The following is a 21,593-nucleotide window of genomic DNA, read 5'->3' as shown; positions in this document are numbered from 1 at the left end:
AAACCAGTGGGATCATCTCACCGAGTCCGCTGACCTCCTGTCGGATGTTGAGTCGGTTCCTCTCGTCGGCGATGGCCTTCAGCATCTGCTGCAGAGACCCGTCCGACTCTCCGTTCTCCTCCTCCGCTGGCCCGACAGCCTTACACAAACCGGGGAAGGACGCCATCTCCGCGCTGAGATCATGACAGTCCGGTCCGGGCCAACAGATACCCACAGCACCGGTTCACGGCAGCTAACTGGCGGCTAAAGGAGCGCGGAGGAGCGGGAAGGAGCAGGGAGAAGGAGAGGGGGGGGGACACCGAGGATCCCCCCGGCTTTTTCCTCGTTTTTAATCCCGATTTAAACACCTGGGGAGGCGATGCACACCTGCCGGAGGCCGGTGCCGGGCAGCCCTGCTCTGCAGCCGGAGAAAAGAGCAGATAGGTCGGGCTGCTCAGGGACACTCTGGTCCTTCTGTTGTGCAGATCAGCTGGAAACACCCCTCACACTTCCTGTAACAACACGAGGCTTTTAAAGGTACAGAGCACCGAAATACTGCTCACACACTGGTGTTACAGTTTATTCTGTCACCCGGCAGATTCTGTGAAGCCATTACGCTCCACTGTATGGAAGATAATTTATGCCAGAAAAAAAAAATAGATGGAAAAGGTAGGCGCAACAAAAATGTTGAAAATAAAATTATGTTTTAAGTCAAAATTATGAGTTATTTATTATCTTCATTTAAATACTGCTCACATACATTTTATTCTGTCACCAAGCAGATTCTGTGACACTATTAATATTACTACCCTATTCCACAGTACAGAAGATAATTTACATAAGAAAAAAGGATGAAAAATTAGGCACAATAAAAACAAAAATTATGAACAACTGCAACAGAAATTACATTTACTTATTGTCTAAACTTTGACTTACTATGATTATTTATTTTTCTATTTTCAATGTATGTAATTAGTTAATTTGGCAGAGTTTGGTTTGGTTTTATTCTGTCATAAAACACCTAACACATAAGACACTTTATAACAATATAATAATAAACCATTTTTGTTTTCTAATAATTACTCCTCTCATTTTTTTTGACAGTTTCTGGACTCTGGTGGAAAGTTACTAAGTGTATTTACTTGTACTTTACTTGATTATTTCCATTTGACACTACTTTATACTTCCACTTCACTACATTTCAGACGGAAATATTTTACTTTCTACACCACTACATTTATTTGACAGCTAGAAACAAACAGATGAAGAATTAGGCACGACAAAAACAAAAATGCTCAAATTAAAATGATGAGATACTGAGTCAAAAAATTCACTTACTTATTAACTTAATTTTTACTTACTGTGTTTATTTATTTTTCTATTTTTTTATTTAATAAGATAATTTGGCAGGGTTTTGCTTGGTTTTATTATGTAATAAAACAACTGACACATATCACACTTTTTCACTAGGAATATATTTTACATATTTTTATTGTAAATTTCTTTTTTATATTATTTACAATTACTTCATTTTGTATAATTTTAACTTTCTCACAACTTATCTCACAGTTTTGACTTACTATATCAATTTTGATATATGTCACAATTTTGATTTACTCTCTAATAATTCTTACAAAAAGTCCCTCAGGAATATGTTTAAGTTATAAAGGAGTCCTTTAGGAATCATGCAAGACAATTAATTTACTTTATTTTTTTGTAGCGTAAGTAACATTTTAGACTAATCTCATGGTTTTGACTTACTGTCTCATAGTTGTGACTTCATAATTTTGATTTAGTGTGAGCGTCATTTTTGTGTGTGTTTTTTTTTTTTTCTTGACAGACATGGGCTTCCATATCTAAGATAATGAGTGGTTGGGATTAGGAGAACAAAATCTATCAGGTCACAGAATATAACACTATGAAGCTAGCATTTATCCTGTATATTTTCCCTCATCATAATAAATTGCTGTACCATTTAATTTTCCTACTATTTAAGTCCCAATGCCGGCTAAATGCAAAGACTCACTGGCCTTTAATTTACTGTCATCTGTATTAACGTCACTAAAGATCAACAAATTTTAGGCTAAATATTGAGCTGAAGTCTACCATTTTAGCAAGCTGGCGTTATCATTTCCATTACTTTGTTCAGTTCATTTATATTTGTAAAAACATCAAGTAACATTTAAGAAAAACGTTCAAGTTCTTCCTTCTCCATCAAACCATTCGCTGCCTCTCCGGTGCGTAGCGGTTCATGAATCAGACGCACCCAAGTTAGCGTTGCTGCCATGCGATAGGAGCTATCAGGAGTCCCCGCCCGGCCGGTCGGTGGAGACGGAGAGGAAAGAAGTTGAATAATAAACTATTTCCGTGTGAATTGTTTGTATTCTTGTCTCGTAAATTGTAGTTAAGCCAAATAGCAAGCTAATCTTCATGGTTGCCCTCCCAGCCGGGGTCTAACGCTAGCTACGCTTGATTTAACGGATGACTTGAGAGTCAGTTATAACTTACTTTTTCTGGAGCTCTTCGGCTAATTAGCCCCGTTAATTTAATAAATATTTAATCGAGTAAACCACGCAATGTCACAGAAAGTTCCAGTTATTTGTTGGAGAGCTTTAACCGACGAATTACTAAACAGCGGCTTATCCGATGTTTTTTGTCCTTCCTCGCCACCGGTGCCGGTGTTACAGCTATATCTGTGACCCGTCAGATTGTGTGACGCTGGAGGAAAACCTATCAATAAATTGTGAGTTTATCTAGTTACTATGGAGACAGCAACATGTTTAACAGCAGCCTTCAAATTGAAGTGTGTAGCATATTAAAAACATGCAGTTAAAAGATCAAATCTGATCACAGAATATGAGTGGTGACAAAATTCTGCGTAACACCGGCGTCATACAACTGCTAAGTCCTCCGGTGAAGCGGGGTATTAAAACGAGTGCACTCTTTGTTTTAAGACAAAGGATGACGTCATTGTGTTAGGAGCTCATGTGTAGGGGATCCTGACTCCTGAAGACTAATATTTACTTTCTTTATCATCTCAAATATTGATCAGGTGATTATTTAACATGAGATAAATCAATAACCTACATTGGATGTTTTATTTTAAGCAATGGTGGAAGAAATATTTAGATCCTTTACTGCAGTAAAAGTACCAATACAGCAATTTAAAAATACTCCATTACAAGTAAAAGTCCTGCATGAAAAATCCTACTACAGTAAAAGTACATAAGTATTATGAGCTTGATGTAGTTAAAGTATTGCAGTAAAAGTACATAAGTATTATGAGCTTGATGTAGTTAAAGTATTGCAGTAAAAGTACATAAGTATTATGAGCTTGATGTAGTTAAAGTATTGCAGTAAAAGTAGTGGTTTGGTCCCTCTGACTGATATATTATTATATATGACATCATTAGATTATTAATAGTGAAGCATCAGTGTTAGAGCAGCATGTTACTGTTGTAGCTGCTGGAGGTGGAGCTAGTTTACACTACTTTATATACAGTTAGCTAGTTTAGTCCAGTGGTTCCCAACCTAGGGGTCGGGCCTCTCCAAAGGGTCAGCAGATAAATCTGAGGGGTCGTGAGATGATTAATGGGAGAGGAAAGAAGAAAAAACAAAGTTCTGATACACAAATCTGTTTTCAGTTTTTGGACTTTTTCTCTAATCTTTTCTGATTTTTGCTGAAATATTGGATCATTTGAACATTTATTGAAATGAAAGCATGTGAGACATTTAGAGGGCAAATCACTATTTGGTGGAGCTGTTAACAACTCATAGACATGTGAAATGTGACCCCGACTACACACTGCTTTTTGTAAGACGTCAAAAGCCAAAAAGGTTGGAAACCACTGGTTTCATCTTTAACAATGTGTTGTATTTTAAAAGCTTGTTATATTATCCATTGTGTCAAATCTTCATCTGAAAAGTAACTAAAGCTGTCAAATAAATGTAGTGGAGTAGAAAGTACAATATTTCCCTCTGATATGTAGTGAAGTGGAAGTATAAAGTAGCATCACATGGAAATACTCAAGTAAACTACAAGTACCTCAAAACTGTACTTAATTACAGTACCTGAGTAAATGTAGTCAGTTCCTCTCCAGCACTGATCAGCAGTGGGTTACCAGCAGGTTTTTAAGGTCTGATCAGGGTCGGTTGGTTGTTCTTCGCTCCAGACTCCAAACTGAGACTGAGCCTTTGATTGCACTTTGAAACTGTCTCCCATTGGATCTGTCTTACAAAAGCAGCTCAAGACCTGTTCAGACTTCCCTTTGAGTAGTAGTGTTCTATTGATCAATTTCTATTTTATTTACTATTTTTATATTGTGTCTCTATTTTCTTTTTGTCTTCATCTTTCATTATGAAGCACTTTATGACGTCTGACCTAGAAAGGTGCTATATATATATATATATATATATATATATATATATATATATAAACTTTTTAAAAAAAAAAAAAAAAAAAAGGTAGCACATCTAAAATTTCCTAGTCAAGGAGGACAAAATACTAACATTTCACTTGGTTATTTGGCTCCCATCACATTAGAAAAACGCTTACATGTTTCAGCGCAGAGCCTTCTTCAGAGCATTTTAAGTATACAGGTTCATTTCAGTCATATATATACAAGGGCAGAGTTATTCCCAGCTGAATGTTTGTTTGGTGGTTCATTCAACAAGCTGAGCTGCAGGACAAGGCGTGTGGTTCATGTCCTGTACCTGACACACACACCCACACATATATATACACATACACACACACACACATACATACATACATACATACACAGACATGTGATTTCCAGGAAAGAAGAAGGAGGGAGGAGCAAACAGGGGAAGGCTCCATTTTGAAGTGCACAAAGAGGAGAAGTCTGTAAGTCTGAGGCAGGGTGAGTGTTAATATCAGGGCTGCAAATAATGATTACTGTCATTATTGATCAATCTGCAGATTATATTTGGATTAATTGTTTAGTAGATTAAACTGTGTCAGAAAAATATGAAATTACAATGTTGACATTTTCACACATTTCCTTTGTTCTTGGTTTTTCACACGGACACGGTTAAGAATGACTGAAATGTTTATCTGAACTCTGTTTGTTAGACGTAGGGTCAAAGTTTATCTTTGTGATGGCTGGAAAACACACGTGGTTGTAGTCATGTAAACTGTTAAGAAGCTTCCAAGTTGCGAGGAAGGACTGAGTTTATTCTACTGTGTATGTGTGTGTGTCTCTAGTGTTACTGGTTTACCTCTCAGTCTAATGATCATCCTCCAGACTTCAGTAATGAACCTGGACCCTCAGACACAAAGTAAGAGACTGTTTCTGCTGTAAACTGACCTGAAGATGATATTATTATTAGTAGTATTCTTCATATTCATTCACAGTGTTTACACATGTAGAAGTTCAATTTTTTTTGCTCTCACATCTGTTTTCAGCTGTAGATACAAAAAGATGCATATACCTAATATTCAGAGTGTATGTGGGTTGTTTTAATATTTGGTATTTAAACATTTGTTTGTGAAAATGCTGTAAAAGTACGATATCACCTGAAATGATGAAGGCCTTAAGCTGGGTTCAGCATTAGCAGTAAGAAGCAAAAGGCACAGTTCTGACACAAACAACTAAACTGTGTTTCTTATTTGTACAACAGAAAATGCTCCAAAAGGTGTTGAGTTCTGAAAACTCTTCGTATAATCATCAAAATCACAAACTGAACCTGCTGAGTTTATTGATCTTATCTGATGTCACAAAGAGCTCAAAGAGAAATAACTTACTATCAGCATCATTAGTTATGATTACAATGTGATTTATCACAACTAAAGACAGACAGGAAGGACGAAACAGTATGAAAAGCATGATATTACGGGAGGATAGTCACTGTGTTTCACTCATTTTTTTATTGGTGAACTGCTGGCTTACAGATCTCTTCTAAGATCACTTCTTTTACAGATCTGTGTTCAGCAGATGGATTTAACGCTACTTTAATTTAATGTCCATATTAATCACATATGTAGACCACTATTAACATCCTGTTAAAATTCTGTTTTTGCTTTCACAGAATAAAAAACACACAAGAGTGCACTTTGAGACAAGATCCTCATTTTCAGGTGCTGTCAGTTGACAGCTTTCACACCAGCATTAATGAACCAACCAGAACATGTGAATGCGCCAGAGTTCACTGAACTGCAACAAACAGGTGAGTTGTGAAAGCAGAAGTCTAACTGGACCTTGTGGTGAGATTGCTTTGTCAACCATTGTTTAAGATTAGACTTTTATTCTCAACATTTAAGCCAGAAAAATGTCAATTTTAACACAACTTGATCTGAAAGAAAACTCCAGAACAGCTTCTGAGTAGACATTTTTACTGAAGATCCTCTTGAGTTTCTCTGATACTTAAACAACTGCGGTTAAACTGGGCTTTTTGTCAAATCAGTCAGATCCAGTAGAAACACAGAATGAGTTTCTACTGGCAGACAGACAGAAACACAACTGTTCTTTTATCAACATGCTCTGATTTTACCAGAGAGCCAAGATGACGGAGATGGACCTCCTCAACATTCTTGATGATCTAGGAGATGATGAATTTGAGAAGTTCAAGTGGTCCCTGAAGTATGAAAAGGTGGGCGACATCCCACCCATCAAAGAAAGCCAGCTGTCGAAGGCAGAGAGGCGCAACGTGGTGGATCTGATGGTGCAGAAATATGAATTTGCTGGAGCTGTGGAAGTGATCAAGAGCATTTTAAAGAAGATCAGCAGGAATGATCTGGTGAGGGAGTTGCCAAACATCAGCTCAGGAGCAGAAGGTCAGTCACAGGAAGAGACAAACATGACATCACACCCAGACATCAGATCTGTGAGGAGAAACAGCTTGTCTCTTTATATTTTCTTCATAATTTTAAATACAGTCCAAATAGTATTTGGACAATTAGACATTTTGTTTATTATTATTTTGTTCTTCAGGCTCTGTGCTTCAGCACATTTGATTTAAAATAAAAATCATATTAAAGTCTCAGCTTTGATTTAAGTAGGTTTACGTCAGCATAGAAAGAACTGTGTGGGAGATATAGACCTCTTTACACATAGTGCTCAAATTGCAGATGTTGTAACGATGCAGACATAACTAGATAAACTGATGCCCACGTTAAATCTGGCAATATCTCCTCCACTGACCAACAGACACTGGCAGCTGTGAGACATACAGTACTTCCTGGAGGCTGGTTTCACACTGTAAGGGTAATTTGGGGGGTCATCATTGCATTATTGAAAGATTGTAGATGCAACTGTGGAAAACATGAATGAACTCTTGTCAGGTGGGCAGTTACGTAATTCTGACAGGTGGTCCGACAAAGTGACTGTTATTGATTACTATAATCAGGGTTGTGGATCAGAAAAACGTTGAGTTTCACTATGAATGTGAAGTGTGGTACAAATTACATTCATTATTTTTATTATTTTACAAGGTAGATTTCTCCTGGAGAACGCCAATTTCTCTGCCATGTAAATACATAACATGTACTTAACAAAACACTGTAGATAGGGAAAGTCCAGCAGCTGAATGAAAGGAGAGATCATTACACAGAGGGATTTATCCTTGTATTTAAAGTCCAACCAGGACTTAAACTAACAAAAAGTATCCTCTAGAAATCTAAATAAGTTGTTTTCTACCACTTAACATTTTAGTAACATGTTCCCCCTATAGCAATCAGCTTAAGTTTTGGGTGTCTTTAAAGCTCTTTTGACAGTAACAAAGGAAAGTACTAACTGGAAACTTAAATGTATCCTAACACAACAGTTTATTAAGAGAACACAATAAATTCACACGGAATTCATTAAGTGTGTACTTGAATGTCCAATGCTAGTCCAACTCAAAGAAAAACCTCCTTATACCATTCACATAGTCCAAGTGAAATGTCCAAAGAACACCAGAAATGGAATATACCCTCCCTTCAAAAAGCAAAAATAGAAATCAGGATCAGCAATGCATTGCAAAAAAAGAAGAAAGAGGGTCCAAAAGAAATCAAACTTGCCATACGTTGTACAGGGAACAGCATGAGTAACAGGGATAGAGTTAATCAGAGGTTTAACCTTGCAAGAGTTTTTTGTATTAAACCATACGATTTATATATCTATATATTACTCTTCCCCTCACACTTGTGGCAGTGTTACACCCCAATTACCCAAGTAACCTGGTTTCTCCGTGTAACCTGGTTACATAAATGCATGTAAACATATTGATAGTAGTTCAAATCTATATTTTTCTTCTCTTTCAGCAGATAGTGGTCTGCATGAGGTTTTAGATATATATAAGATCAGTCTTCGGAGGAAATGTCAACAAGTGACTGAAGGAACTGATGGAGCAGGAAGTGAAACCCTCCTCAACAGGATCTACACTGAGCTATACATCACAGAGGGAAAGAGTGAAGAAGTTAATACCCAACATGAGGTGTGGCAACTTGAAATTGCTTCTAAGAATAAGACCTTCCATGAGACAATAAAGTGCCACGACATCTTTAAAGTCTTACCTGACCAAGAGGAACACATCATCAAAGTTGTTCTGACGAGCGGTGTCGCTGGTGTAGGAAAAACCTTCTCAGTGCACAAGTTCACTCTGGACTGGGCAAAGGGCTTGGAAAACCAAGATGTCAGTCTGGTGATCCCACTTTCGTTCAGGGAGCTGAACTTGTTCAAAGATGAGCAGTACAGTCTTCTCAGGTTGATCCATGAGTTCCATCCAACATTACAGAAGGTCACAGCAGAGAGGCTCGACTCTAAAGACTGTAAAATTTTATTCATCTTTGATGGCCTGGATGAAAGCAGACTTGAACTGGATTTTGAGAACAATGGGGTTGTGTCTGATGTCACACAGAGGTCATCAGTCAACGTGCTGTTGACAAACCTCATCAAGGGGAATCTGCTTCCCTTGGCTCTCATCTGGATAACTTCCCGACCTGCAGCGGCCAGTCAGATCCTAGATCAGAAATGTTATGACAGGGTAACAGAAGTACGAGGCTTCACTGACGCCCAGAAGGAGGAATACTTCAGGAAGAGATTCAGTGATAAAGAGCTGTCCAGCAGCATCATCTCACACATCAAGACATCCAGGAGCCTCCACATCATGTGTCACATCCCCCTCTTCTGCTGGATCACTGCTACAGTTCTGAAACACATGTTGACTACAGACAAGAGAGGAGAGCTGCCCAAGACCCTGACTGACCTGTACTCATACTTCCTGCTGGTTCAGACAATGAGGAAGAAGCACAAGTATGATGCACACAAGACAAAGAGGAAGAAGTATGATGAGGAGCTGACGGAGGCTGACAGGGAAGTTCTTCTGAAGCTGGGGAGGCTGGCATTTGAACAACTGGAAAAAGGAAACATCATGTTCTACCAAAAAGATCTGGAGGAGTGTGGTCTTGATGTCACAGAGGCCTCAGTGTTATCAGGAGTTTGTACAGAGATCTTCAAAAGAGAGAGTGTGATCTCCCAGAAAACAGTCTACTGCTTTGTTCATCTGAGCATTCAGGAGTTTCTGGCTGCAGTCTACATGTACCACTGTTACACCAGCAGGAACACAAAGGTACTGAAGGACTTCCTGGGAAAAGACCACAGTAACTCATCTCTGGATCACTTCCTGATGGACGTCATGAAGAAATCTCTCGGAAGTGAAAATGGCCACCTGGACCTGTTTGCTCGCTTCCTTCATGGCCTCTCTCTGGAGTCCAACCAGAGTCTCTTAGGAGGCCTGCTGGGTCAGACAGAGAACAGTCCAGAAATCATCCAGAGAGCCATCAACAACCTGAAGAAGATGAACGGTTACTGGTATTATGATGATGGTGTTTATCATGATGATGGTATCTCTCCTGACAGAAGCATCAACATCTTCCACTGTCTGATGGAGATGAACGACCTCTCAGTACATCAGGAGATCCAAGAGTTCCTGAAGTCAGAGAACAAATCAAAGAAGACTCTCCATGTGATTCAGTGCTCAGCTCTGGCCTACATGCTGCAGATGTCTGAGGAGGTTCTGGATGAGTTGGACCTGACAAAGTACAATACTTCAGCCGAGGGACGACTGAGACTGCTCCCAGCTGTGAGGAACTGCAAAAAGGCTGTGTAAGTCCAGATGTGATTAACATTATAAATCATTGTAGATTAGTAGGTTATTTCTTCAAATATAAATAATATAAAACTTATTATATTGTTAAAATAGTGCTCTACTTGTTTATAGCAGAAATATTATGTCAGTTATATTTAGTCACAGGTGTTCTTGAGCTGTTTCAAATGTTGTGAGTACATATAATGTTGATTTTTCAGTTGGTTGTGTTTATAGCTGTTAAGTTAATGAACACAGGTATTCTGTTTATTTCTAGTAATTATTGGATTTTACAGTTTTTTTCTTTTATTTATCTCTGTTTTGGTTACAGAGGCATAATTCTAACCTGGTAAACCAAATAAGGACTTTAGAGGTTGTGGTTGAGGTTTTATTACAGCCGCATTTTATCACAACATATATCAGTATTTTAAGGTTATCAGTGAATGCAGTAAAGTTATTATGTGTTGTATTGGGTAGGAGTGTGTTTGGTTATTAGTAATAATTAATAACGATCAGAGATAATTATGAATTATGAAAGCAATAAATAATTAATATTAATAATACGGGGAACCACTTAGAAGAGCTGATATCTGGGATATCAGCACCACCAAGTGGACGGTGAAGTTTACGTCTGAGTTCTGACTCTCTCAATCACATTTACATTTAGATTTACATTTTTCATTTAGCAGATGCTTTTATCCAAAGCGATGTACATATGAGACTGATACAACACAAGCAGGGATCTAGTCAGGAGACAACAATACGAGTGGGACAACACAAAACAGTCTAGTGTGGTGAACACAAACTAAACAGGCAGCAGTCCATCAGTGAAATCCAGCACAGGTCCTCTGATGCATGGTATGGGCGGTGCTGTCCTTATTTCTTCAAGGCTAACAGTGGCTGGTTTCTCGGTGGGGCGGCGAAGAATCTCAGGATGGGCGACTCAGTCGGTAGACAGTGGGGAATACAAGTTATCCACGTCTCTGTGAAGAAAATCCTTTCTTCCTTCTGCAGGCACAGTTAGGGTGCTAGGTTGCCAACAGCAGTTTCTTGTGGATCCAATAGCAGTGTTCGTGTGAACATGGGTCGAAGTCTCATCTCGTCCAGCGAGGGGAGAAGCTCCAAAAAACGCGGGATAAGTACATGTGCACGATTTACCTCCATTAGTAATCTGGCTGACGGAGAAAGCAGACCTTCTCCTAGCACGGTTACACTGGAAAGGTGCGATAACTGTCTCCAATGGGTACTTAAAGAAGCGGTGATGTCACGGCTGTGTTGCCATGGTTCCCTGTGGTGTTGATGCGTCTCTGCCAATCAGTGATGAGAGCTTGAGGCTTCTTGCTGAGTTCACACTTAGGCGTGAACTTGGCAAAGCATCATGGGAAATGGAGTTTGTGAGCAGCATTTTGGTGCTGCTGCTTTGTTTCAGGGAACAAAGGGAAAGGGTGACCTTGTTGCCAGGCCTCAGAGTTTACATGTAGGCCTGCCTTTGTCTGACCCCATGGTTGAGGCCCAACACATAAGTAAATTCTGCAAATAACATATAATCAGACAGACATTGTTTTTTACCACTATGATTAAGAATTCTGATCTGTATCATTTTCCAAAGGTGATTGCTGAAGTCAGAGAGAATTGCTTTCATCATCATTTTTTAATGGTTTCTGAGACATTTCATTGTGAGCATAGGGATCAGCAAATCAAACTGATTCAGCAATGTCAGTTATGCAACAATATATATAAAATTTCTTAACATTAACCAACATTAGCCTCCATAAACTGCTGGTCATATGAGACAAAACCCCTGAGTGTGTTGAACCGAGCAATGGTGTCACATAGTTTTGTTTTTAAGTATTTCTTATATTCTGTTTGCACAGAAAAGGAATTCTCAGGTGTTTTCTCTCTTGTTGGTGTAGAGAAGAGAAGTAGCAGAAAATGCACAATGAGGTCTGATGAATATGAGAGCAGAATGGTAGAATTCAGACTGTTTAAAGAGATTTTATACACATTAAAGGTCAATGTTATCTTTTTAATGCTGATACCTGATAACATCTTTCTGATGACATCATGTTGAAAATAATTCAACTTTATTGGTGTGTTAATTGTGTTTGTGTGCTGGATCATTTTTTCAAAAAAGAATGTTGATAACTAAACGTCATGCAGTCATCTGTCATGCACATCTCAATATTTAATTACATTAATATTTAATTATGTACAGGTCTAATATTGTCAAGCCATTTGTTTCATTTGTGTTTGTCAACAGTCACTAAATTTTCCTGCTTATGGATTTGAATCTGACAGCAGCAGTTAGCAAAGAGAGATGATCTTTCTCAATTGTAACTGTTCACTGAGTTGAACAGTAAAAATATTCTGGAATCAAATTAAAAATAATGGACAGTAAACATGTTTTTCTAATCAAGATGTCCTCATGCTAACTTTGTGGAGACAGACATGGTATCAGATCACACAGACAGACTGTGAAAATTTGGAACCCAAAATGTAACTCTATTTTCTCTCCCTACATCTACAAGATTAAAGCAAAACAAAGATTAAAAGTCTGCAGGTATGAGAGAGAATGATGAGAATTATTGTTTCATTCAAACACAGTGAGATATGATTAGCTGAACTAGGAGTGCTCTGGTAGCCTACTGGTTAAGACGCATATGTGGACATGTCACCACAATGTCCATGTTTGGATTGTGGTGATGGACAACTGTTGTGAAGAGCAACTGCTAATCAAAATAGGGAATGTCAAACTGTTTCATCATCAAATGCAGGAAGTTAATATAAAGTGTCGTCTTTCATGATAACACATGTTGTAATATATGTGTCATGACAGACTTTTTAACTGTGGACTCTCAAAGACTCGCTATGAAATTGTGGCCTCAGCTCTGAAGTCTAACCCCTCCCATCTGAGAGAGCTTGACCTGAGTGGAAACAGTCTGTCAGATTCCGGAGTGAAGCTTCTGTCTGCTGGACTGGAGAGTCCAAACTGTAGACTGGAGTCTCTGAGGTCAGTTCACTGGCTGTAGCTTTGGTAGTTTTTTTTCTATATATTCAATTCAAATCCTTCGCTGAAGGTTCAAATGTTTGGTTCATAAATTTTTGGGATTTGCCTGAGCACAAATGTGTAGAATTTAAATTTTTCAAGAATTAAAAATCCATAGTCTTGTTCTGTTTAAAAATGACTTCCAAAGACAACAATATGAGGCTTCAGCTGTCTGAGTTACTCATATCAAGAAATACTTTGTGTTTCTTCAGTGTTTCCTTGCTGAGCTGCAGTGGCAGGATCGCAACTCAAAGAGGGAATTTTGTTCTAAATAGTTTGTAACTTTGAGGTAGACAAATCAAGTGGGCATCTACCACACTGTCAAAGCCTCATATTAGCTTCAGCTGAACTTATGAACTCATTTCCCACAGTGTAATTATGTTAGGAAGAGACCACTTCACAGTCGGTATGGGCAGGAGGAATGATTACTGCCACTAACAACATGTTTTAATTACACATAGCAACCAAAGTACCAAATACAGGAAGGAAGTCATGTAATAAATAATGAAGAGGCTTTAGTCCTACATGTCTGATTTCATATTGATCCTCTAATTATAGACCTGACTGAGTTCAGCAGCATTTTATGACTCAGTGTTGACATGAATAGGTGTCTGAATGATGTGGTGAAATTTGGATGATGTCTGTAGAAGGCTGACATTATGATGATCCACAATAACACAATGACAGTAACTCTACTTATTTTAGGAAATAGCTTATTGATTAGGACATAGTAATGTTGAAACCTAAACACATCTGATTGGACTATAAATGTATATTAATTTACATCCTTTATTCTTTATTCAGATTGGGAATATGCGGTTTGTCAGAGATCAGCTGTGCTTCTCTCATGTCAGCTCTGAAGTCCAACCCCTCCCATCTGAGAGAGCTGGATCTGAGCCACAACAAGCTTCAGGATTCAGGAGTGAAGCTGCTGTGTGATTTTCTGGAGAGTCCACACTGTAGACTGGAGACACTGGGGTCAGTTCACTGACTGTCTGTTACTATTGTTGATATTAATGTTAAACAACTGAATCTATTTTATGTATATACATAACTTACATCCATTAAGTTATTTTTCTTTTTCCATATTTCCATTTTTTGCTGTGCAAATTTTAGTGTGTGGTTATAAAAGATAACTGATTCTTAAGGAAACAGTAGAAAATGCCCATCGTTAGCTGAAAATCCCAAAATGAACTCTTAACAGAAAAGATATACAGCTTTTTCAATAAAGAGCTTCTTTTTCTATTCTCCCAGGGGAGATGGAGCACGAACTACATAATAACACAATATCAAAAACCTATCAGAAACCTGAATAATTTGATTTTTTTCATGTGACCTTGACTATGCATAATGGAATTGACAAACAGGAATTTCAATTTAGTCATTAAAAAAACAAAAAAAACAAAACTGCACGACATACACCAGGCCCTAAAGGCGCCAGGCCCTGTGCAGTCGCACACTTAGCACAGCCCATGCCACTGTTCTGATAATAATCATCCACTTATAGTGATCAATTTGATCGGGAGAGACATGATCATTATAAGCGGTTTCCACTTCATTGTGTTGTTTCTTCTTTTATGTATAGATGGCCATTCATCTGGATCATTTACATTACACTACCACAAAAAGAAGAAAGAAATGTACAATCTAAGGCCATGTAAAAAGGAGTGCCCACTCATGACAATCCTGTGCCCCCCTGCTGATAATTGTCTGGTACCACTGGCTGACATTATGATGATCCACAATCACACAATGACAAAGTCACTCTGCATTTTTAGAGAAACCCTCATTGATGAGGACATAGTAACATTGAACTATACATTTAAAGCCTGAACACATCTGATTGAATTATAGATGTATTTTAATCTACATCATTTATTCTTTATTCAGATTGAAGGACTGCAGTTTGTCAGAGATCAACTATGCTTCTCTGGTCTCAGTTCTGAAGTCCAACCCCTGCCATCTAAGAAGGTTGGAATTGGGTAACAAGCTGCAAGATTCAGTGATGAAGCTGATTTGTGATTTTCTGAAGAGTCCACACTGTAGACTGGAGACTCTGGGGTCAGTTCACTGACTGTCTGTTGCTATTGTTGATCTTAATGTTTAACAGCTGAACCTAATTTATGCACATACATGAATTTAATTTCCTTTTTTCCCATATTTTCATTTTTTTAATATATAAAGTTTAGTCCTTAGTAATAAAAGATGACTGATTCTTAAAGAAACTGTAGAAAATGTCCACTGCTAGTTGTAACTTAATGTTTATAGTTTTTAATAAAGAGTCACATCTGTACACAGAAGATCCTCTCAACTAATATGTGTTTGAAATTGATCCAAGTTTACTTGCTGAAGGAGAAATTTTATTATATTCTTTAATGTGTTTAAATGAACAATATCTGATCATTGATACTGATCCTTCAGAACAAACACACACACACAGGGACACAAAGAGATCAATACAGGTGTTTAAATTATTCTTTATTAATCAATGTTGACATGAATATGGTGAATGTTGTGGTGACATGGATGATGTCTGTAGAAGGATGACATTATGTTGATCCATAATAACAAAATGACAGTCACTCTCCTCATTTTAGAGAAAAGCTCATTGATTAGGACATAGTAATTTTGAACTACACATTTAAAACCTGAACCTACAACTGATTGCATTATTGCATAATTTATTTCTTTATTCAGATTGATTTTCTGCAGTTTATCAGAGATCAGCTGTGCTTCTCTGGTCTCAGCTTTGAAGTCCAACCCTGCCCATCTGAGAAAGCTGGATCTGAGTAGAAACAAACTGCAGGATTCAGACGTGAGGCTACTGTGTGATTTTCTGGAGAGTCCACACTGTAAACTGGAGACTCTGAGGTCAGACACCATTTTTTACTTCTGTGCTGAGATTAACATGATGTGACAAAAAGCTGACATAATGCTGATCCACAATGAGTATGTTAATGGGAAAGTCTATTTTATTCTTCAGTGTTTTAGTCCATTGACTGTGTCAGAGCAATGTTGAGCTGCACATTCATATAAAACCTTCATATAAAAAGAAAAATCCTACACTGGATAATTCATTCTGAACCTCTGAAACTCTTGATTTTTTTAAACCAATAAACTCAATCAGAGGGCAACAAGTATAATATCCAGTATTTACTTGTTCCAACACTTTAATGCAGTGTTTATACTGACTGAAATATTTCAATATAAGATGTTGTGTTTTTTTTTATGGCGGCACTATCCTATTAAATATAAATATTGTACATATATTTTCCTCCTATTTTCCCCAAATTCATCCTGATGTATTTGGTATCTTTGTAAACATTGAGATCTTGAGTAGAATCTCAAATAAATTTTGATGGGTTTTTTATATTGTCACAGATAGAGGTATAGAGGGAGTCACTGGTGGAGCTGCAAAGTTTAAGAGGTGAAGTCACTACGACTATTGAAGTAGCAGCATGTTGTCTTTAATATTGATGAGAGCTCTTTTACACTGAGTATATTTGACAGTTTTCAACCTGCATCATGTTGGGTTCAGGTGTTTGGAGTTTCCATTTTCTAAACTTCTACATTCTAAACCTTCTTCTGAACAGATTATGAAACAGTGAATAATTCCTAGTAGAAACTTTGTCTTCTAAAGTGACATAATTTATTCTTTATTCAGATTGTGGGACTGCAGTTTGTCAGGGATCAGCTGTGCTTCTCTGGCCTCTGCTCTGAAGTCCAACCCCTCCCATCTGCGAGAATTAGATCTGGGTCGCAGCATCTTTCAGGATTCAGACATAAAGTTGCTGTGTGATCTTCAGGACAGTCCACACTGTAGACTGGAGACTCTGAGGTCAGTAGAGAGTTGAAGTCAGTCCATGCTGGTTTCAGCAGTATTGTACTAAACACAATTAGTATCAAAGCAAAGATCTAATATTTCCTGGTGAAACTCCAACCTTCTCAATGGCTGCTTTCCTCAGTGAAGCTGTGAGAGGAGAATGGTGACAGGCCTCAGGATTGGACAGAAAGACAGAAAGAGAGAGAGAGAACAGTCAGCCAATCAGATCAGCCAGAAGCTTGTCATGATCATGTGTTTGAGTTGATGTGAAGACGACTGTTGTTGTTGTGTTCATGTCTGCAAGAAATAAAGCTGGATTACAGCTGACAAAAACAAACCTGATGGGAGAATGTGCACCCCTGTAAGTAAACTCTGACCCATGCATACGAACATTTTGGAGATGGGAAATTGACGACACAGATGGTGAGGTGGTGAATTGAAGCCAGATTGTACAATAATCCTGTCACACATTTAATTTTACTTAATATCAAACATTAATTATTGATCCACATTATCATAAACGTTCAAACCAGCAGTCTTATCAGTACTTAGGCTTGTTGTGAGCCATAATTATTCCAGAATCATCTTTCAATTTGAAAGGATATAAGTCAACTTAGTTATTAAAGTCTGCTCAACATTTAATCAGTGCTGTCTCACCCAGAGCACAAAGGAGAGTCAGTTGTGGAGCAGCAGCTGCTGAAATGAATGATGTAAGGATGTGGCAGGTGGCAGGATTCTGCAAAGTCTGGCTTTCCTTTCTCTGATATTAGCTAAGTGTGAATATACTGATTCATTTTCATCAACTAATTGATCAAATTATCATCATCGGTTGTAGAAATCCAAGATGACATCAAATAACTTAACTTAAACAAACGTAACTAAAATATATTTGGAGGACAGAGCATTAAAAGACTTTTAATATTTCATTATATTGTGCATATATCACCATGTATGAGTTTAGTTTCCATGTAGTTTATGTGTTGTTAAGCACAGAGACACTGGAGACATGGCGATGGCTGCCACATGCACACTCAACCTTCTGCAGTCACCTCACAGCCACATTTTCACCACCTGCACTCAAATACAGTGTTTATGTGTGTTTACAGTGTTTACAGCATTTATTTATGCTGGTTAACTGGGAGCTGGCCCACTGCAGGGTGTGGCAAACATGTAACCAGAGATGTCTGACTTACAATCCGCAAGAATGTTTATTGAAGTTTTATATGGTTGTTTTGGGTTACACACGTGACTTCAAGACGTCTGAAAACAGGGGAAAAAAAGAGTAAAAGTCCCTTCATGCTGTCACTTTCATTCACTTGCCCAAGTGCAAGTGATGAGCGAGAGGGTCAATACGCTGACTCTTGACACTGATTAGTCAGGTCTCTAAAGACAGAGAGAGAGATTGGTGTGGCGAAAGAAACACATGTACATCAATATCCATGAAGGCTTTTGAATTGACCATTTATGGTTGAATGTGGGCGTGTAGAGGGCGGGATATGGTGTGCGCACATTTCCAGGTGGACTGTGATTTATAAAGGGAAATATACGTGCATTCGTGCGCACGCCTGGTTTTATAACTCTGATTATTTTTTGGCGCACGCCATTTTAAGCTTTTGTGCACACGTACACTTTTAGTATGCATCCTACGCACTGTTTTATAAATGAGACCCCAGAACCACTGCTGAAGTCCAGGAATCCCAGCAGGTGTTTAGCTGAGAGCTCTGACTGATTGTCATGTGATTATTTAACAGCAGGAAAGATCTTAAAATCCCACAGAGACTCTGTAGCTTTTAAACTTTTCTAACAGTTCACATGTATCAACAGTAAATTGATGATAAAACTGATGAAACAGATAAAACTGATGAGTGAATGTCTCTGTTTGTACAGTAATGACGTGTTCATAACACTCAGCAGTTTATTTTGTCCGTGTACTACAGTGAAATCTGCAGAGTAAACAGACTTGATACCAAAAGTCTCTGCAGGTCTGTGAGTTTGGAGCTCAGTGTGTTCACTCCAACATGTTAACATGAGAACTAAGGAAGCTGGCAATGCTGCACAGCTGTCCTACTTCTGGTCTGGTCAGGACTGAAGTCCCTGCTGCTCTTTATACTGGATGTGCTGCATCACTGACTGACAGCTGATAAAGTGAGTCTCACTAAACACTGATTTATGACCTCTGTTTCTTCTTCTCTCATCAGATGGGGGTGATCTCTGTAGGAGTGTGAGTGAACATCCAGGAGTGTGTGTTGAGAGAGGATCAGCTGTATCCTGATGATCCATCTGGACCGGAGTCTGGATCTGGACTTTGTCATCTTCACTTAAGTCTCTTAACTGACTACAAACTGAACAGTTATCTCTGGATTTTGTTGAAGTCAGCACTTTAAAAATATGTTGTACATGAGCTGTTTGATGCAGAAAAGAAAAAAAACAGGTGTTCAGTCAGACTCTGACCCTCGGCCCATATTTATCAAGTGTCTCAGAATCACACTGAGAGTTAACAAGGACTAAAACTAATTCATGAAGCAGAAGAGAATTTACTGTGACTGTTAGCAGGAGAAGGATTACTCCTGGGAGAGAGTGAGACGTTGCTGTTTTATTAAAGTCAGAGCACCAAAGTAGAAATAAGGATGACGTGTTGTAGTTTCCTCAGTCTCGGCTGGAAATAGTAAACAGTGGTAATTTGGTATATTATGTGTATAGGCAGGTAACCAGACAGGTAACTTACCAAGGGAATTGTTGGGTCTCTGTAAATTAAAGAGTACGGTCTTGACCTGCTCTATGTGAAAAGTGCCTTGAGATGACTTTTGTTGTGATATGGCGCTATATAAATAAAAAATGATTGATTGATTGATTGATTGAAGGTTATGGAACAAAACTATGATGCCAAAATTCATGATAAGATGATATTTACAAAGTGTAAAGGAAGCCTGAGAAATAAATGTAGCCTATATGTTAATGAAGATAACAGGTAATTAGACTCAGCTGTGTGAAATGATCTTGGTTCAGCCACATGGTTTCACAGCCTGTAATAGTGCTGTATCTTGCACATATTGCACAGACACATGTTGCAAACCCTCTCCATGAAGAATATCTTCTCTTCCACTGTCCAATTCCTCTTTCAACTAAACCCCAAGTTAACCTCTGTTCTATACATGGAGATAGGAATCTGATTTTATTGCCTGCCTTTTCTAAGTTATTTATATTTGTTTTTATTATTACATTTACCATTCAACTATTTGTCGATTAGTAGATCAACAGATAATAAATGTTCAACTATTTTGATAATCGAACAATCCTTTTAGTACTTTTTTAGTAATATTAAGCAAAAATGCCCAAAACTGTATGGTTCAAACTTCTCAAATGTTCTCATTTAATGCTTTTCTTTGTCATACATGATAGTAAACTGAACGTTTTTGAGTTTAGAAGTTTGGGTCAGACAAAACAAGGCCTATGAAGACGTCACCTTTGACTCTGAGAAAACTGTAACAAGCATTTTTCACTATTTACTAACATCATTGTTTTCACTGATTTTAGTTTTGGTTTAAATGCAAATCAAGTTCATAAACATAAACTTTAACATGATCACAACAGAGATCAGGTTAAACACTACATTCATGAACGTAGTGTATACCAAAGCAGAAATGACAAACATTACATTTAACATTACAGTCAAAACGCTAACAGCTGTTTTAATTGCACATTCTTCACTCTGTGAATGTGGCGGTAATTTTGTTATTTTACATGTTGGTTTAAAAAGTCCTTTTTCTCTAAAAGTTGGCGCTGGCAAACTGATAACAGAATGATGTCAGGGACCTCATGGCTTTGTGAGCACGAGCATAATTTAATGTAAAGCATAATGTGACTGAATGGATGGCATGACTGTGCTGTCATAGCTTGTCTTTAAATCTGCTTTTCTTGCCTCCTAAATAAAATCACCACATATACATTCAAGTCTAGAGAAGACAAAAGTGGTATAAGAGTTAGCAAATAGCTTAATGTGATCTGTCAGTAACAATCCTCCTTAAATGTTTTAGTTTTGAGACAGTGTAAAAAAACGTCTACAGATAAAGATTACAGACTGCTTTCCAGCCATGAACCAGATCTCTGGTCTATGAATAGCAGTGTACCAGAGAGGGACTTCTGAATGAAAAGAATGCAGTCCTGAAAACAAAGAGGATAGCAGATTTACTCTAAAGGATATCCTAGTTACTGTTAATCATTTCCTTTTTTTCACCATAAAAGCATAATGGAAGTTGTATTATTGGCTCTTTTCCTCTGCAATAGTTTCACTTTGTCCATGCATCTATCCCGATGATGAGATTCATCCAGGATCCTCTTTTATCCTCTGACATCAGACAACCTCACTGTTACCTTTTCCTGTGGAGAAGAGAAAACATGAGATCCCACTGCTGGTGATCCTGTGGATGAGAGACAACAAAGCTTCTAAACTCATATGAAGATCAGAACTCTGTTAATACTGACCTTTGATTGTCTTGTGTCTAACTGCACAGATGAGCAGCACAATGCAGACTGCAACAGAGAGGTAAACTGGGACAGCTGCCAGGTGACTCCTCTTGTGAGCAGTAGTGTCATGTCGAAGTCCAGCAGCTGGTTTGATGGGATCAGCCTCTGTGAAACAAAAAACAGGAGACAACAAGC

General features: G+C 38.1%; 2 protein-coding genes and 1 long non-coding RNA gene across 3 annotated transcripts in view; 1 reads left to right on the top strand and 2 right to left on the bottom strand.

The window, feature by feature from the left end:
* The window catches only part of kiaa0930 (KIAA0930 ortholog), a 37,186-nt gene extending 34,297 nt beyond the window's left edge, over positions 1-2,889 (bottom strand). Inside the window, exons 1-2 of the mRNA XM_044343231.1 lie at positions 2,488-2,889; positions 22-491 (exon numbers count right to left, since the gene is read on the bottom strand). Coding sequence (XP_044199166.1) covers positions 22-166 — 145 coding nt within the window. The 5' untranslated portion in view covers positions 167-491; positions 2,488-2,889. The remainder of the gene's footprint in view (positions 1-21; positions 492-2,487) is intronic.
* Positions 2,890-4,476: 1,587 nt separating this feature from the next.
* On the top strand, positions 4,477-19,725 carry LOC122974993 (NACHT, LRR and PYD domains-containing protein 12-like). The gene is made up of 11 exons (XM_044343148.1): positions 4,477-4,862; positions 5,207-5,280; positions 6,031-6,168; positions 6,496-6,775; positions 8,243-10,085; positions 12,902-13,075; positions 13,916-14,089; positions 15,002-15,172; positions 15,809-15,982; positions 16,776-16,949; positions 19,133-19,725. The coding sequence occupies exons 3-11, from the start codon at positions 6,136-6,138 to the stop codon at positions 19,140-19,142; spliced, it is 3,033 nt and encodes a 1,010-aa protein (XP_044199083.1). The 5' UTR covers positions 4,477-4,862; positions 5,207-5,280; positions 6,031-6,135; the 3' UTR covers positions 19,143-19,725.
* LOC122974995 overlaps positions 9,663-21,593 on the bottom strand; it is a 21,403-nt gene continuing 9,472 nt past the window's right edge. The window contains exon 2 of the long non-coding RNA XR_006400525.1: positions 9,663-9,768. This is a non-coding gene — a long non-coding RNA (uncharacterized LOC122974995). The remainder of the gene's footprint in view (positions 9,769-21,593) is intronic.

This window comes from Thunnus albacares, chromosome 23 (genome assembly GCF_914725855.1).
Source record: "Thunnus albacares chromosome 23, fThuAlb1.1, whole genome shotgun sequence".
Lineage (NCBI taxonomy): Eukaryota > Metazoa > Chordata > Actinopteri > Scombriformes > Scombridae > Thunnus > Thunnus albacares.
This window is presented reverse-complemented; position numbering and strand designations above follow the sequence as displayed.